This window comes from Plecotus auritus, assembly GCF_963455305.1.
Source record: "Plecotus auritus genome assembly, chromosome: 6".
Classification (NCBI taxonomy): domain Eukaryota; kingdom Metazoa; phylum Chordata; class Mammalia; order Chiroptera; family Vespertilionidae; genus Plecotus; species Plecotus auritus.
Window position 1 is genome coordinate 30,766,270 of NC_137773.1, and position 18,153 is coordinate 30,784,422.

The 18,153-nt window shown below is 49.6% G+C and overlaps 1 protein-coding gene across 8 annotated transcripts in view; it reads left to right on the forward strand.

Annotated features, from left to right (window-relative positions):
* Positions 1-18,153, forward strand: part of NRG2 (neuregulin 2) — a 186,450-nt gene that overhangs the window by 111,720 nt on the left and 56,577 nt on the right. For 3 of the 8 annotated variants that reach the window (XM_080672980.1, XM_080672978.1, XM_080672979.1), the window contains exon 1: positions 15,228-15,434. The exons of the other annotated variants lie outside the window; for them this stretch is intronic. In XM_080672980.1, the coding sequence (XP_080529106.1) occupies positions 15,326-15,434 (109 nt within the window). In that variant the 5' untranslated portion in view covers positions 15,228-15,325. Of the gene's footprint in view, positions 1-15,227; positions 15,435-18,153 lie in introns of those variants that run through there. 8 annotated transcript variants of the gene reach the window in all.

Here is an 18,153-nt window from a genome sequence, read left to right on the forward strand (position 1 = left end):
AGGATATTTTTCCATTCATTTTTAGAGAGAGTGGAAGGTAGGTGGAGAGACAAAGAGAGAGAAACATCAATGTGAGAGAGACACATTGATTGGTTGCCTCCCGCACAAGCCCCGACCTGGGGCCAGTGATGGAGCCTGCAACCCAGACAGGTGCCCTTGACCAGTATCGAACCTAGGACCCTTCAGTCCGCAGACCGAACCTCTATCCATTGAACCAAACTGGCTAAGGCTAAACCACTTATTTTTATTATGAACCTATGCAAGTTTACAGGAAGAAAATTTATGGAATGCCAAACAGGTAAACCCTTACTTGCCTACAGTCTCTCTGATTCTGGTTGACAGTCTTGCACAGCTGTCTCTGGTGTGGTCTCTGCCTTGTCCAATTGCTGTATTTTATTTACAATCTTTGTATATCACCATAGCCAACATATTTGTCATCGAAGTAGTTACCTAGTATTCCATGGTGTACATTCACTGCTTCTCTTTGAGACCACTGTATTGTGTATTCTAATTCAATTTTGCATGCAAGTATGTGCAAGAGACCACATCTCCTGTCTGTTAATATGGCAATTGTGAGCTCCTCAAGACCGAATTATCTTCAATATCACTCTATCCCCCACTGTGCTTAGCTTGCATATACCAGATGCTCAGAGAGCCCTGCTCAATAGAATTAAATTATCACAAAGCCAGGCATTTAGCCATGTAATTCGCCCCCCACCTCTACCCTAATACAAACTAAACCCATAAGGGCTAAGATGTGGTACAAGAGAGTATCCAGATGCTTGATCACTGTAACATTTCAACGTTACAGCATCTCTCATTTCTCACCTCCCATAGCCCCTCCTCTCTCCTGAGTATCACTTGGCTATAGGGATTCAGAGAACCTCAAAGATCAATTTCTCCAGCAACTAATGCATAAAAGCTAAGCATAAGGCAAGTGCTTCTTGCTCTTAGTAACACAGGGCCATAAGGAGCCTTGGAGGTCATGGAGAGGGTAGGGTTAGTGACCCCATACCAGTCATTTCCCTGACTTCGAATGTAAGCTCAAAACTCACAGGATTGCCTGTTTAATCTATACTCAGACTAAAAAAACCTGGCCTGACTCCTCTGCCCTTGGGAGGGTAAGCATTTCAGAAGCACATTGTCCTCCCTTCCACAAGCAAAATTTTTTTAAAAATATATTTTTTATTGATTTCAGAGAGGAAGGGAGAGGGAAAGACAGAAACATCAACGATGAAAGAGAATCATCGATCAGCTGCCTTCTGCATGCCCCCTACTGGAGATTGAACCCACAATCAGGGCATGTGCCCTGACTGGGAATCGAACCATGACCTCCGGTTCATAGGTCAATGCTCAACCACTGAGAACACCGGCTGGGCTCAGGCAAAACTTTTATGTGAAAATTCTCTTTGAGAGAGAGGGAAACAATATTAGAGAGTGATCATTGCCTTTACAATTTAAGAAGGGTTTCCTTCAAGAAACACAGTCCCATCAAGCAATAAAGTATGATCCAATGGCCAGCTCTTCAGAGCAATGATCTGTGATATTCCTTCCCTGCCCCCTCCACTCACATACCTCTGCCTTTTGGGAGTTTTCACCCTCCTGGCTAGGAAAATTCTTCCACCTCTTTTCCCATTCACTCCTTTGATCCCTCCTGGTGCCATCCTCTGATGATTTTTTCCTGGCCTCTAAACATGGGCCTCTTCCCATGAGTCTCTGCTTCTCTTTTCTCTCTGCAATATTTTCCTGGCGACATGCTTGCCCTGATGACTCCAATGATGCCCTTCAACAGTGACTCCTCAAACCATATCTTCAACCCAAATCTCTTGAGCTGACTCTACCTCTGGGTTTTCTGATGTCTGCTAAGCAGCCCAAATCCAACTTGTCGAAACAGTTCAAGCAACTCTTCCTCATTTTCCCCAACTTCCATCAGTGTTTATAGTTACTGATTTTCAGAATCTGGGGCCTGTCTTGTCTGGGTGGCTTAATAACCACATCTTAGACTCTCACTTGCCCCACCCTCACTAAGATGACTAAATGAGACAAGGTATATGGAAATATGTTTTAAGCTGTAAAAGGATACACAAAGAAAAGATGTAATCATAGTATTAACTGTCTTTAGATTTTTGTGGGTCACTACAACCACTCCATTACCTTGTGTTAACTATTTCCTTCATCTCTATATCTCTCATTCATCCTATTATCTTAATTCTTGATGTGACCACCATTGCCTAGCCTAGTTCTGTATCCTCTAATTCAGTGGTTGGCAAACTGCGGCTCACGAGCCACATGCGGCTCTTTGGCCCCTTGAGTGTGGCACTTCCACAAAATACCACGGCCTGGGCGAGTCTATTTTGAAGAAGTGGCATTAGAAGAAGTTTAAGTTTAAAAAATTTGGCTCTCAAAAGAAATTTCAATCGTTGTATTGTTTATATTTGGCTCTGTTGACTAATGAGTTTGCCGACCACTGATCTAATTCAATGGTTCTCAGACTGTAGTCCACATAAGAATCACTGAGAGGAACTGATGAAAAATACAATTGTAATCTCTTTCACAATGGTGCTAGGATAACTGAATATCTACATGCAAAAGGATACTTCACAACATATACAAAAATTAACTCAACATGGATCAAAGACAAAAATGTACAAGCTAAAAATACAAAACTCTTAGAAGAAAAAATAGGCGTAAATCTTGCTGACCTTGGATTAGGTAATGATTTCTATGATATGACACCAAAAGTACAAGCAACCAAAGAAAAAATAGATACGTTGGAATTCATCAAAATTAAAAATATTTGTGCTTCGAAGGACTCCATCAAGAAAGTGAAAGACAGCCCAGCTGGTGTGACTCCGTGGTTGAGCATCGACTCATGAACCAGGAAGTCACAGTACATGCCTGGGTTGCAGGCTCAGTCTCCAGTAGGGGGCATGCAGGAGGCAGCCAATCAGTGATTCTCTCTCATCATTGATATTTCTATATCTCTCCCTCTCTCTGAAATCAATAAAAACATATTTTTGGAAGAAACATTTTGTAAATTATATATCTGATAAGGGACTTATTTGTGTAGCATATAAAGAACTTTTATAATTCAATTATAAAAAATGATCCAATTAAAAATGAGGAAAGAATCTGAATATAGGTTTCTCAGAAGAAGATATACAAATGGCCAATATGCACAAGAAAATATGCTCAACATCATTATTCATCAGGGAAATGCAAATCAAAACCGTAATAAAATAATGTAATATTTGAAAAAACATTTAATTGTATAAATGGGTGAACTTTATGGTGTGTAAATGATATTTCAGTAAAGCTATTTTTAAAACATACACACACAATGAGATACCACTTCACACTAAGATAGCTAAAATCAAAAAGTCAGATAAGAACAAGTGTTGACAGGATGTAGAAAAATTGGAACCCTCAAATGCTGGTGGGAATATAAAATGATGCAGTTCCTTTGGGGAAAACTTTGTAGGTCCTCAAAAAGTTAAACAGAATTATTATATAACCCAGCAATCCCAACTCAAGGTACATATATAACCAAGAGAAATTAAAACATACATCCACAAAAAAATTTTTATTCATAATAGCCAGAAAGTAAAAACAACCCAAATGTTTATCAGTTGATGAATATATAAGTAACAAATTATATATCCATACAATTGAATATTATTGAGCCATAAAAAAGAATGAAGTACTGACACATTCTGTAACATGGATGAATCTTGAAAATAGTATGCTAAGTGAAAGAAGCCAATCACAAAAGATCACATGTATAATCTCATTTATATAAAACTAGAGGCCCAGTGCACAAAATTCGAAGAAAAAATAGGGAGGGGGAAGGTAGGTTTCTCAGCCTGGCCTGCGCCCTATCACAGTCCGGGAGCCCTCGGGGGATGTCCAACTGCTGCAGAGGCGGGAGAGGCTCCACCACCGCTCCTGCACTCACCAGCCATGAGCCCGGCTTGTGGCTGAGCAGCATTCCCCCTGTGGGAGCACACTGACCAGCAGGGGGCAGCTCCTGCATTGAGCATCTGGCCCCTGGTGGTCAGTGCCATCATAGCAACTGGTCATTCCTCTGTTTGGTCAATTTGCATATTAGCCTTTTATTATATAGGATATGCAAATAGGCAAATCTATAGAAACAGAAAGAATAGTGGTTGCCTAGAGCTACCACTAGGCAAAAGGGGAAAGGGAGAAGCTAGAGTACAGGGTTTCTTTTGGGGGGAGGGTCCTAAAATGGATTGTAATGATAGCTGCACAACTCTGAATGTATCAAAAACAGTGAATTGTATACTTTAAATGGGTCATTTGTATGGTATGTGAATTATATCTCAATTAACTTAAAAATATAGTTGTAAGGAAAAAAATTAGTGTAGACAGTTTACAGAAAGCTGTAAATGCCAAGCTGAGCAGTGGGGGCTGGATTCTACAGAGCGTTTTTTTCAAAGTGTGTTTCATATACCATCTGCATCAGAATACGTAGTTACCAATACCAAGTCTGGCCCCAACCAGAGTCTGTAATCCAGAATGTATTGGATAGTATCAGCACTCCGCATTTGTAGCAAGCACCCAGTGAGGCTGTTGCAGGTGGCTACAACCCATTGTGAAAAATGTTACATTGAGGAATCTTGTTGCCTCCACACTCCTCCTGCTCTGTTCTGTCCTGCACCACAGTGCTGCCAGATGAGTCTCCAAGAGGAAAACTTGGGTTGGGTCACCTCCTTGCTCAGAAACCTTCTATGACCTCTCCTTTCCTTGGCATGAGCTGCAAGAGCCCTAAGCCATGTGGTTCCTACCCTTTTTTGCCAGACATACCTCCCAGGACTCCCCATATGAGCCTTTTATGTTGGTCATTCTCTGAACCCGCTTTATGGGTTCCTAATCGTGTGCCTATGCCCAGGCTGCCCCACAATCCAGGCAAGCATTTTATATACTCCCAGCTCATCTGTTACGAAACAAATGTTGTCACGATCCTTTCATTTTAACCATAATTCCTTTCTTTTTAACTAGATGATCATCTGGAATTCACACAGCCTTACATAAACTTTTAAGCTATGGAATTTTACTGCTTGTAAATCAGATAACAATACTCTGAGTTATGAGAAAATACATGTTGATCAGGCAGCACAGCCTGGCACACGATAGGAACGTAGTAACTAAGCAAAGTAACATGTAGCAGGGCCTTCAGTGCATAGGATACGGTATGGAGGCCGTAGTGCCGGCGTGCCAGGAGCAAAATTCAGTGGCTCCTGAGAAGTTCAGTGTCCTCTCTGTGATCCAGAGATCAGGGATCTGCATCAGATACCTCTGTGATGTGTCAGGACCTGAGGGGCCCTGGCCACTACCAAGCCTGTCAAGCCTCGGCAGCTCATCTGGCGCCAGCTCCTCAAAGTAGCTGGAAACTGCTGAGCTGAATTTTCGTTTCAACTGTTGACCCCGAGTGGAAAGGTCCCCACCCCCATTGTCCACCAAACCACCTTGTCTCTGTCTCCACAGCAGGAGAGGAGGCTAGAGAACAGATCACACTCTATTTGGTAATGAACTCTTAAAAATAAAATAATGATTGTCAGATAATTATTTTACAATGCAACAAGAGCCCCCTTGCAACCATTTCAGTAATTACATTAAGCCATTCTATTTGTAAGAAGCTAATAGAAAACAAACCATTAATTAGCATTTTTGTCTTTTCCCCCACTGGCCCTTCCCCCTTGAATTATTGGAACTGCACCCTAGGGCCATAGAACACAGTGCAGGCATAGGGTGGAAAACATGACAAGATACAAGGGTCAAGATACAATGGTCACTGATAGAAAAGAATGTAGAGCAATGGGAAGTATGAGAATTTTTGTGATTCCAAAGTAACCAGCCCCAGGGTCTACCATGACCTCGGGCCCACCTGAGTGGAGCCAGTGGGGCCCTGTGTACCTCCTTTGGACCTGGAGTGGAGCAGCCAGTAGCTGTAAGGCAAGCTGAGCCCAATGTGGGCACGTTCCCAGGGGCCTCAGCCTGTGGGTGGGGCGGGCACCTGGGCAAACAGAACTAAGAAACGGGCAGGAATGAATCAAGGACAGCTTAAATATGCAGAAATGCAGCTCATACCTCTGGGCACAAATAATCCCAAACAGAGTTATGTAAGGGATGGGAGGGATAAGCTAGGAGGGATGAGGCTGCGAGATATAGACTGGTATGAGTGAATGAGAAAGAGAAGGGGGTTCTAGGGGATTTGGCAGAATAGCTCACGAAGCCATTGTTTTTAGTGTGTGTGTGTGTGTGTGTGTGTGTGTGTGTGTGTGTGTGTGTGTGTGTAGGGAAGGGAGTAGTGTTCTTTGTGCAACCCTGGAAAGTAGCTAGAAGAAGGTAGCTCTAAGTGAGGCTGAGTTCTGTGCCCAAGTCCACTCCGAATATGTGGACTCGCAGGTCCTGAGATGGTGAGGACAGGGAAATGGCTAGAGAGCACAGATGTAGGGTTTGAGACACCAGAGTTTCACTTATTGGTCAGTGCACCTCCCTCTGACCTCCAGATCCCATCCCAGCTCACGCCTCACCTCCAGCCCTTTCTGCTAACTGCCATTTTCCCTTTCCTCCTGTAGGAAGCCCCCCTTGACTGACGCAGGTCACGCCAACTATCTATCCATCTCCCTAAGGCAGTGGTCGGCAAACTGCGGCTCGCGAGCCGCCGCAGTTTGCCGCTCTGTTGACTAATGAGTTTGCCGACCACTGCCCTAAGGAATGTCCAGGGTATTTGCCTGCTCCTCTCATAGGAAATTATCCATAAGGTGCTACAGCTGTCTTACATGTAATTTTGTCCATCTGTGAAAGTGCTGTCCTTCCTCTAGCCAGTGGTTCTCAACCTTTCTAATGCCACGACCCTTTAATACAGTTCCTCATGTTGTGGTGACCCCCAACCATAAAATTATTTTCGTTGCTACTTCATAACTGTAATTTTGCTACTGTTATGAATCGTAATGTAAATATCTGTGTTTTCCGATGGTCTTAGGCGACCCTGCTAGTGGTTCTCAACCTGTGGGTCACGACCCACAGGTTGAGAACCGCTGCTGTAGAGCCTAAGACCATCAGAAAACACAGGTATTTACATTGTATTAAAGGGTCGCGGCATTAGAAAGGTTGAGAACCACTGCTCTAGACAGAGCCTTTGCATCCTGCTGTGCCCACACTGTGCCTGACATAGAGCAGGTGCTGGGCGAGCAACATCTGACTCTAAGGAGAAGGCAAAGGCCAGGCAGAGGAGAGGGTGAAAACGTGGGGAGCTCCTTAGGCAGCTGAGCTCCTGAAGCCGCTGGCCCTTAGGGCACTAGGGGTGGGTTGGTGGTGTTGGAGCTGCAAGCTGATTTAGGAGGGAAGACTGTTTATAAAATTACATAAAGGAATCATCTGGCTGGACATCAGTCAGAACCCAGAACAATGTGCGTAATTAGACAAAGGCTTGTGGTAGGCACTCCTACCACAAACCACAGTTTTAGAACCCACTGCTGCAGAGTGGGTGGGAGAGGGAGACTCACCAGAAGCCTGGGTGTGACTGGGGCAGGGTATAGGACACATATTTAGGGGTGAGGATGGCCAAGAGGGCCATTGAGGTCACCATCATTGTCATCCTCCTCTTCATTGTCGTCATTGTCATAATGGGGGGAGGGGAGGGTTGATTCGATGCGGTGGCCTGCAGCCCTAGGAAAACAGCAAGAAATTCTGGGGCAAAGTGGTCAGGTGCACAGAGCTCCGAGGCCTGAGTGTGCATGCTGGTTCCCATGGGCATTCCCATGTACATCCACAGGCTGGCTTACAAGAGTAGAGGCTCCAGAAACCAGTGGTGGCCCTTCCAAAGGTAGAAGGGAGGCTGCTAGGGAGCCAGCGGCAGGTGATGACAAGGGATGAAGTTCTCAGAGTTAGCAACATTTGGAGACTCAGAGCTCTTCTGAGTTTTATTTCTGTCTCAAGTTTTATTATCAGAATGGCCCTTGGAGAGCATTTTGGTTTCCCTTGATTCACAGGTAAATAGACGTTGAGACCCAAAGGGAAAATATACCCCAGGAACCACACACAAAAAAAAAAATAATAAAACGAAACTGGCCAAGCTGAAAGGAGAAAGGTTTCCTAACCCTATCTTGCTATTTTATCTACTTGGAATTTGTATATCTTGCTTCTGGTGAATTATGGTATTCATAGCTCCAGGGTACTTGCTCCAAGATCTAACAGCCTCAACATTCTGGAGATTCATTCTTTGTAGTTAGTGGTGAAACTTTCATAATCTGTGAATGGAGCTTCTGAGGAGAGGGAAAGGGGTGATTTGGAGTAGTGGGGAGAAATATGCCAGAGCCAGAGTTGGTTCTTCAGGCTCCTTGAGGCCTACAACAGCCACTGTAAGGTTAGCATCTGTGAGGTTGTCCATTAGATTCCAAGAGGCCTAAGTCTGGCATGAGAATCAGCACCCAAATCGGGCCAGGGAAGCTGGGCTGTGGTCCCAGGAGCAGCCAAGGCTAGGGTGGCAGGGCTGGGCTGGGTAGGGCTAGGCTGGGCAGGGCTGAGAGAGAGGAGAGAATTTTTTGGCTCCAGGCTCATAAATGCCAATATTGGGCAAGGCCTCTTGTTTCCTTGGGTGGTGACCAGGAGTCTCTCCAAATGTGCCAGCCTGGCTTGAATTGTGTCCTTCTGTGTAGAAGGGACTGCAACCTTGGAGAGGAGCCCGCTCAGTCCTCAGGAGGATGAAAAGGACCCTAGCCCTCCAGCCTGACCCCCGAGAGTGGATGAAGAGTTATAAACAAATTGCAGGTAGTAGGCTGGCTGCCCCGGCTACACTAGGAGAAGACTCACAGGGCAGGGACAACTACCTCTGGGAGACGTGGCTCTCATGGGCTGCTGATCCACGCAGTCACTGTGTCCCCAGGGTGGTGTAGACAGTAGCTAAACCCTTGTGCATGGTCCCCACAGCCCCCAGGCCAGCAAACAAGTCATCATGTCATTACATAAATAAATTATGTACTTAACACAGGACTTGGTGTGTAAGTGGCAGTTAGTATTATTGCTGTGTAATTATGCAGTTAGCTTGAAGAGTGAGAAAGAAAGACTGAATTACTCCCAACCCTTGGGATGGTGGACAGACTCCCCCACCTCCTAACCCAGGGAGAACTGTTGCTCTGGGTCGCAGAAGAAAGTGCTGGAGTCTCCTAGGTGTCTCCATGCAGATGGAGCAATTTACCCCAAGGCTAGGCCCTTGAAGAGGCCAGTGCAGGCATCCAGGCTTACTCACCTGATACACATGCATGCCTCGGGCTTTCTGCCAGGCTCTGGGATTACCTCCCCGCAGCCTTACAGAGGGGGCTCACAGACAACTCAGGGCTTCTGCCAGGCCAAGAGGCCACCGAAGGAAAGGGCTGAGGGAGAACGTGGGGCTGGGAGGACGGCCTATGGACCAATAACATCGAGTCCCCAGCTGTGGGGCTGGGGACCACTCACTCCTCCCAGCCCTCTCCCCTCTTGCTGGCAAGTTTGAATGCTGTGGTTCCTCAGATGGTTAGACCTATAAAGATCATCTAGTTCCACCGTTTTCCAGGTGGGGAGGCAGGCCAGAGAAGGAAAGGAGCTTGCCCAAGGGCACCAGCAGGTCTCCGGGACACTGAAAGCAGCTTCTGTCCTCCCTCGTCCCTCTTTTGTCATCTCACTCTCCCACTGCCCCTCCCTCCTCACTGGGTTGCTCCAGTTTCTCACTTCCTCTCCCCGTCCTGCCTCCAGTTCTGCCTGGGCCTGCCTATAGCCTCACCTCTCCCCTCATTTGCTCTCCCATTGCTGCCTCTGCTTTCTTCTCCCGGCCCCTGGAGCCAGGGGAGGCTCCCCACCTCTCTTTGGCCAATGCTTTCTCTACTGGTCCCTCCCAGCTTGTCTTGGGGCTCCTCCCGGGATGGGCCGCCCCTTCCCTTCCACTGTCTTCCTCCCAAGGGGGTCTGAAATGAAGGAAAGAGACCAAACTCCTGAGCAGGGAGCATGAATTCTCTTCTGGGTTTGGGATTGGGTGGGCTGAGGCAGGAGGAGCCTCCTAAAGTGGGAGTGGAGACAGAGCCTGAGCTGGGCCCTGGCTTTGGGGGCTGCCATGGGTGGGCACCTCTGAGACAGCTGACCTATGTATCCCCTGGGAACAAAGGGAAAGAGGATGGGGTCAAAAGGGCATGGCAGGGAGGCGTGGACCAGCACCACAGCACTGTCCTTAATTCTGGAAGAGCAGAAATGAATAGCAGACTGATGGAGAGGTGGGTGGGCTGACTGGTCCCAGTCTCTGCAGTGCCGGGGCTCAGGGAAGTTCATGCACCAAGGTGTGAGTGTATGTGTTGAGCAGGTAGGCACAATTCTGAGAGGCAGAGCCAGGCTTTATGTGTCTGTGGGTGGCTCCAGAGGCATTCTCACCTGACAACTGAGTGCTTTTCCACAGTGATCGCAAGTCCCTTACTCCTTCAGCCACCCTGATTCCTGTGGCTTTCCCAGGCTGGTGGGCAGAGGGATCGGAGGGCCCACTTTGTAGCCTGAGTTCCTAGTGTGGAAAGTGATCTGCTCAGATTAACCTAATCTCAGGGGCATCTAATGGAGTCATTCTGGTCCACACCACACAGCCCCTTCTTTCTGGCTGCGGTTCTCTGCAGGCTGCTGTCTGAAGGAGGTGAGTGTGAGTGAACTTGGGTGAGAGAGAACTCTGGCGTGGTTCGCAGGGATGCTCAAGCTGCAGCCAGGATGCAGCTTCTGGGAGAGGTGCTCACTGGGCCTGGTGACCTGGGACTGACCCTCCAGTGCTCCTCTCCTCAGGGTATGCCTGCCTCCAGCCGGGATCCCATGCAGCCTAGAGTCACAGGGGTAATGGGGCTTCCTAGGCCTTGCATAATCCTCCAGGGCAATGGGGAATTTCTCTGGTCCTGCAGGGAGTGGCATCTTGATCAATTTCCTCCTCTAGCAGACTCCTGGGTAGAGAGCAAGGTGAGGAGCCTCGTGGCTTGGAGGCACTAAAATGGAGATGGCTGAGGGTAAGCGTAGCCTCATCTTCTCCAAGGACTTCTACCTTCTGGGCGAACATACGGTGGCTCAGGGCTGATTCAGGGGTGCCCTTTCCGGATGCGGGGGTGGTAACTAAGGAACTGCTGTAGACTCTCCCTGGCCTGAGGTCACTGATACCCTCCTTGAGTATTTCCACCAGGAAGTGAGTCCAAGGGCAAGGGGCTTGGTCCCCAAGACCCCTTTTCAGGAGAATTCTATGGGCAATCCTCTTGGAGCCCGAAAGTCTCAGGTGGGGGGTAGGGTAGTATGGGTGGTGTGTTTTTTTTCCCCTTTTCACTGAAAGGCATTTTTGCACATGACTCAAACAAGTCTAAACTTTCCTAAACTTCAAAGTTTGCCCATGGCACAGCCTCAAAGTGCAGGGGGAAATGTTAAAAAGGAAAAAAGAAGTTTGTTAGCCAGTTAAACATTGTGTTTTTGCTCCATAAAGGAATTGAATTAGCTTGTTATGTTGCTATTAGTGTCCCATTGTGAAACCAGTGTTGGGGAGAGGCTTCTCCTCTGGGTGATGTGGTATCTGGGCCGGTCCCCAGGTTCGGCTCTTCACCCTCATGAGGTTGTACAGGGCATTACACAACCTGTGGTAAGAGGAAGGAGTCCCCATGGCAATAGGCCTGGCTCCCAGGGAGATTTTCAGGCTCCTGGCAGGAGACCTGGTCAGGGTTGGGGGTGCTCCAAGTGCCTGCTGTCCTTCACACCCCACATCTCCCGCGCCGCCCCCCCCACTCCCCCCCCCCCCCCGCCAGCCTTTGCTGCAGGAGCTGGGAGGTCAGGACAGTGGGAACCCTGCTGGCATGCCTCTTGAAACCACTTGCCCATGACCTAGGCACTGAGCATCGGTCACAGCGTTGTGGGGACAGTGCAGGTCCTGAGGCCAGTGGTTGGCCTTGAAGAGGCCCTTTCTCTGCTCTCTGTCCCTATTCCACATCTTCTTGAGCAACACCATGGAGCTGTGCTTAAGAGGCTGGCTTTGGGTCCCCAACTGCATAGGTCCTGACCCTGCTCTGCCACTTACTAGTTGTTTGACTTGGACAAATAAAAATAAATTTGGCCTCCCTGTGTCTCAGTTCCCTCACCCACAAAATAAGGATAATAGACTTACTGTATATTAAGAATATAATATTAGCTACTTTTACTACTATTTTCACTGCCTTTACTCTCTGGTTTAGGCCCTCCTTACCTGACCCTCATAATGCTCAGGTCCTGGCACATAGTAGACGATAAGGAAACATCTAAGGGTTGACCTGCTTAAATGGTTCCCTTGCCTCCACTTTCTTCCCCTTTCCATTCATTCTACACACACCAGTCAGATTAATTTTTCTAACACACATGTCACTCTCTTCCTCAAAACATCATCAGTGAATCCCCCTTATTTACTAAATAAAGTCCCAAAGCCTCAGCCTGGCAGTTTGAGTGCATCTCTGAGTGCGCACAGCAGTGAAGTGTGATGGAGAACAGCAGGGCACTAGTAGAAGGTGGCAGCTACGTAACTCTGAGTGAGTAATCTCTTTGTTCCTGTTTTGTCCCCTTTTCTTTAACGTTGAGATAATGATCGAACCTACCTACAGGGATGTTGTGGGGGTGACAAAGGATAACATATATAAGGTTCTTAGCACTGTTAGCTCTACCAAGTGCCCAGTAGGTGCTTGCTATATTCATTATTAGTAGCTCCCCAAGTTTCCTAACATAAATCTAGTCTCCTCATTGTTTCCTGAGTGAGTACCCAGGCAATGCTTCCCCTAGGTCTTTGCCATATCTCACCCTCAGAACCCCTCACCTACACCCCATTGAAATCCTCCCCATCTGTAAAGACCTTCTTCAAAACCCACCTCCCTCAGTACTGCATCTGGGTACCCCAGACCGTGGGACATGCTCCTGCCCCCTGTGAGTACCCTTAGTGTTTCTGACTGTATCATATACCACACTCACACCCCTCAGCACACTGACCATCTTCTGGTTTTGCAAAGGCACAAAAGCTCCTTCCTGTCCCACAGCTATTGTATTCTTCTGCCAGGAATGCTCTTCCCACTCCTCTTAGTCCAGCCAACTCCTACTCATTTCTTGAATCCCCGTTTAAGTGTTTTCTGGGGAAAGCCTTCCCTCAGTACAGTTTATTTACTCTATCAACCTGCATATCAACATATAGAAATGTTTATGGAATGAATATCTCTTTAATACTGAACATAAATTTTAATTAATTCATTGTTTGTGTAATTAGTTGTTTGTGCAGCTTTACCAAGACCATAACCTTCATGTAAGTAGGCCCATGTCCATCTTGCTCACAGCCAATCCCCAGCACATAGCACTGTGCCTGAAACACAGTGCCTCACTACATATTTGCTAAATGAATGAACCGAGAGGTTGGCCAGCCCAAGAAGCGGGGGAGGCCATTTTGGGCAGCGAGAGTATGTGCAGAGATGTGGAGAGGAGACAGTACAGTGTGTATGGCTTGTAGGTAAATGTGGCTGAGGCATAGGAATGGGGGCTAGAAGGCTATGAGCTGGGGCCCAATGGAACAGGGCCTTGGACTCAGTAAGGAGCTTAGGTTTAACCCATGGGTAAGAGTGAGCGAAGTGATCTGGTTTAAGTTTTAGAAATCTCACTCTGATGACCTTGAGGAGGTCAAAATCTATGGGACAGGAGGAGGAAATGAACTGAGGCAGAGGTTCGATGGTTGGGGAGGAGTGGATGTAAATGCCATTTTGGAAGCTGAATGAGCCGGGGGCTGGAGCAGGAGTAAGGCCTGGGCTCTGGCTCTGGCTCTGGCTCTACCTAGGATACCTCACTGCCTACCTACAGAGAGTGATACCACATGAATGGAGGTGAGTGTGCACGACATCTCAGCTGGGGTGTGGGAGAGGAGGTGTATCTCTTGCACTTGGTCTTCCCAGAGCTGCCCCCTGGTGGGACAGGCTTGAGGCCCAAGAACACCAGAGATCAACCCTCTGCGTGGACATCGCCTCCATCGTCTCTGTTTCTGTGTCCACTCCCCAGTTTGGCCTCAAGGTCTGGTCAGGCCCCCAGGTACCCTGGAGCCCCAGAGTCCCTGGCCTAGACCCAGAGTCCTAGCGTGCTCGGGGCTCTCCTAAGAGGGACACTGTCCAGAGAAGCCTTGGGACCCTCTCCTGAGCAGGCAGAGGACTGGCTGAGATGATCTTTGACTGGGATTCCAGTTGGGATGGCTGTAAGGGGACACCTCAGGCAGAGAGAGGCAGGCAAACCGCAGGCTCGGGCTTTCTGGGAGCCAGAAGAGGGAGAGCATTAGCGATGTAACCCTTTCAGCACCACACCCAAGCAGAAGGCAGGACACTGTCCTTTTTGGCAGCCTTGGTGCAGTGGCTTGTGAAAAGTGTTGTTGGGAGAGTGGGGGGAGGCCGTGTCAATGTCTGAATTCACCTCCACAGGCCTGAAGAGAGGAGCCAGCTGGTGTTGGCAGCCAGGGCTGTCAGAGTGTGTGTGGGAGGGGGGCTATAAGCCACCTGGGGCACCCAGGCTTCCCTCAGGCTGCAGCCTGCCCTGGCTGGGAGGGGCTCCTGGGCCACAGACCCCGGTAGCCAAGCGCAAATGGCAGCTGCATAAAAAGTATTCCCCCAGGTGGTGGCATCGCATAGGACTGAGGTCAGACTGTCAAGGTTGAGGAGGCCCAGGCAAACTGCTTGTAAAATTGGTGGTGGGGGTTGGGGGGGACACCAGACAGCAGAGACAGGCTGCAAGGAGCAAGAGCGCTTCCGAACCCCGTCGGGCTGTCCAGTGGGTTTCATTTTGGTCCCTTTTTGGGCCCTCCTCTGGCTGTCTCCCCACCCCCATTCTGTCTTAGCCTGGCCCTCACTGCGGGATCTCTCCACTCCCCCCCTCTCCGCCCCCCCATCACGGCTCAGGCCCCCGGCCCAGCTTGAGCCCCCTCTCTGGCGAGGAAGGAGGTCGGTAGCATTCTGCTGGGGCGCCTATCCTGCCTCGCTGGCTCCCTCGCTCGGTGGGTCCAGGGAGGGAGTTGGAACGAGCTGCCCGAAGCCCACCCCCCTTTCGGCAGCTTGAGCGGGTGGGGAGGGGGTGGGGGAGATGAGGGCTGCGGGCGCCCAGTGGGAGGGGAAGAGTTAAGGCTCTCAGCTCCCCTCCCCCGGAGGGTGTGACCGCCTATAAGACAGGCGCCGCGCTCGGGCACTGGGGCTGCAGGCGGTGGGGGGCGCAGCTTGGCGCCGGAGAGCAAAGGCCGTTCCTGCGCCTTCTGCACCTCGCGTCTGTCCCACCGCCCCAGAGCCGGGGCAGAATGTCGGAGTCCAGAAAGAGGGGCCAAGGCCGCGGCAAGAAGCACCGAGAGGGAAGGAAGCGGGAGCGGGAGCCGGAGCCGGAGCGGGAGCCCGACCCGGGGGAGAAAGGTAGGGCACCTCAGAAACCTCGTTTTACTAGGAGAAACCTGCTGCCTGCTCACCTGTCCCCCCCCCCTCCGTCCCGCGCTGCACGGGTGAGTCTGGGGCTGTGCAGAGGCAGAGGTGACAGGCACCTAGGGGCGTGCGTGCCAGCGTGCGAGTCGGTCGCTGTGGTCGGGTGGGCAAGGGACCGCGCACCGGAGCCTGGCAGTGGCTGTGCGCCCGCCCGTCCCCGGGCACTGCGTCCCAGCGGAGGGGGCGGGTACCGGCCTACAGGTGAGGAGCCGGGAGCGAGCTGCAGAATGGAGCCTGGGCACAGTCGGAAAGACAGCCTTCAGGCAGACGCGGGTCCTGACCTGGCGCCGGAGGGCTGGGGGAGCTGTCACTGCCTTCCCTTCCTGGAGTGTGCTCTGGGCTCACTCCCACCCATGTGCCACACCTCCGCGAGTTCTGCTCATTCATTGGAGCAGGGACAGCAGTGCCTGCCACCTCGGGAGACCCGGAGAGGATAGGGAGCCGCTGCTTCTGTGACAGATCTTTCCCTCCGAATATTGCCGCCAAGCAGTTGTCCCCCTTTAGTCTTCAGGAGTGACTCCCTTGCACCCTTGGGTTCTGTCCTCAAGGAGGAAGGGAAGAGGTGCTCTGGGTGACCAGAGCCTGTGCTGAAACCCACTTTGGTGCCCTCCGTGGGGAGCTGTAGGGTGAAAGAGAGGCCCCACTCAGGACACCGGCTTTGGGCTTCTCAAGGATGGGCCTAAGGCATTCAGGTCCACCCAAGAGGCTTGTACAGTTGCCTTCTCACTTCTTGTCTCTTTGGTATTTTGTTAATGTCTATTTTGTACTAGTCAGAAGTCTAAGCATGTTCAAATGCTTCCTCTCCATTTAATCCTCATAACAACCCTGGGTACAGGCAGTCCTAGTCCCATTTCACAGAGGGAGCAACCGAGGCTGGCTGAGGTTAAAGTCACAAAGTAAGTTCCAGAGATAGGTCTCGGGGACTTCAAATCCCTGCACAATGATGCCCATGTTGCTGGTTCTCTATCCCCCCACCAGAGTTCTTGCCAGAACTGCAATATAAAAATGTCTTCGAAAGAGCACTGGACTAGGAGTTGGGAGGATTTAGCTGTGGTTGAGGATTTGGCCAAATGACTTAACTTTTCTGAATTTCTGTATAATGAGGGGCAGGTAGCAAGGTAGCCTCTGCGGTCTCTTGATTGGGAAGAGCCTAGGAGTCAACAATACCTTCAGCCCAGTAGAGGAAAGGACCTAGGGGAATTTAAAGGCCATTGCTATGTTCTCTTCCTTATAAAGAAACACTCCCTGAGTAATACGTGGGCCAGCTTATGCTGAGCTAATGTGGTGTGCAGTGAGCTCCCAATCTGAGACCTGAAGGAATTCATGGTGGGGGTGTTTGGCTCAGTGAGCCATCCCCACCCCCTATATACATCCTATTGTGGGCACCTTGGAGGGCTGGCTAGGTAAGGGCACCCTCCCAATGTCAAGGTTGCAGGAGCTGAGCTAGTAACAAGCCACCTGGGCTTCACCAAGTGGGAGTAAGAGTGCCAAGGAAATTAGCAGCTTGCTGCTAAGGTTAGAGTATGCACTGGGGCAAAGATGGGAGAGGGCTACAGGTAGGAGATTCTATAGGTCTCTCAATAATCTCTCCCAGCACCCTCTACCCAGGTGAGAAAGTCCTTTTTCATGTCTAATTGTAATCTTTCCTGCTGTCTTTTCTTCTCTGCTTCCTCTTGTTCCCTGCCTCCAAGTGGACAGCCAGCTCATTAGAATGCCTTCTTTCAAGGAGTTGGCTGGTGAGCGATACCAAGCAAACCCAAGGCCTGGGCTAGCAAGATTTTGGACACTCTGGACTAGGGAGGGTACAGGCAAGGGTCAGGCTCTGAACAAGGTCTCAGGAGAAAGTACCATGTCCATGAGAAGCAACAGTCTTTTTTTTTTTTTTTAATACTCACCCAAGGATATTTTTTCCCATTGATTTTTAGAGAGAGAGTGAAGGGAGGGAGGAGGGGGAAAGAGAGAAAAACAACAACACATTAATGTGAGAGAGACACATTGAATGGTTGCTTTCCTCATGTGGCCCCGACTGGAGCCTGGGATTGAACCTGCAACTGCAGCACGTGCGGATTCTAACCACTGAGAAAAACCGGCCAGAGCTGAAGCAACCGTCTTCAATCCCTGGAATATGACTTGGGTGGCAGGTTGGATGCTTAAGCAAACACTGACCTACAGAGCTGGAGGCTTCCCTCACAACTCGCCTTCAGCCCACCCGAGGCTGCAGGGTCTTCTTATTGCAGCTCAGAGTGCCCCGGCCAGGGAGAACATGGCCACTGGGCAGTTGGAGAGGGCTCTTAGCCAGGGTGGGGCCACATTTGCTAGAAAGATTCGGCGGTGCAGACATGGAGAGTGTGAGCAAGTTATCCATTAAAATCTTCAGCTTAGATAGGGGAGGGAATCTGGAAAGTGGGAGGGAAGAGGAAGGAGAGAGAAGGGAACGTTAATGAATTGGGTCCCCCATCCATGACCCACATCCAACAGTCCCCCCTCTCCTCGCTGCCACACACACTCAGGCCAGTGTGGGGCAATGGGCTTTTCCCTTGGCCTCAGCACAGGAGTGCTGGGTGGGGCTGAACTGCAGGTGTGAGCTCTGCTCTATGACTCACAGAGTTCGTGGGGCTGACGCCTGGTATCCCTACCTGGGGCTGTGCCATCC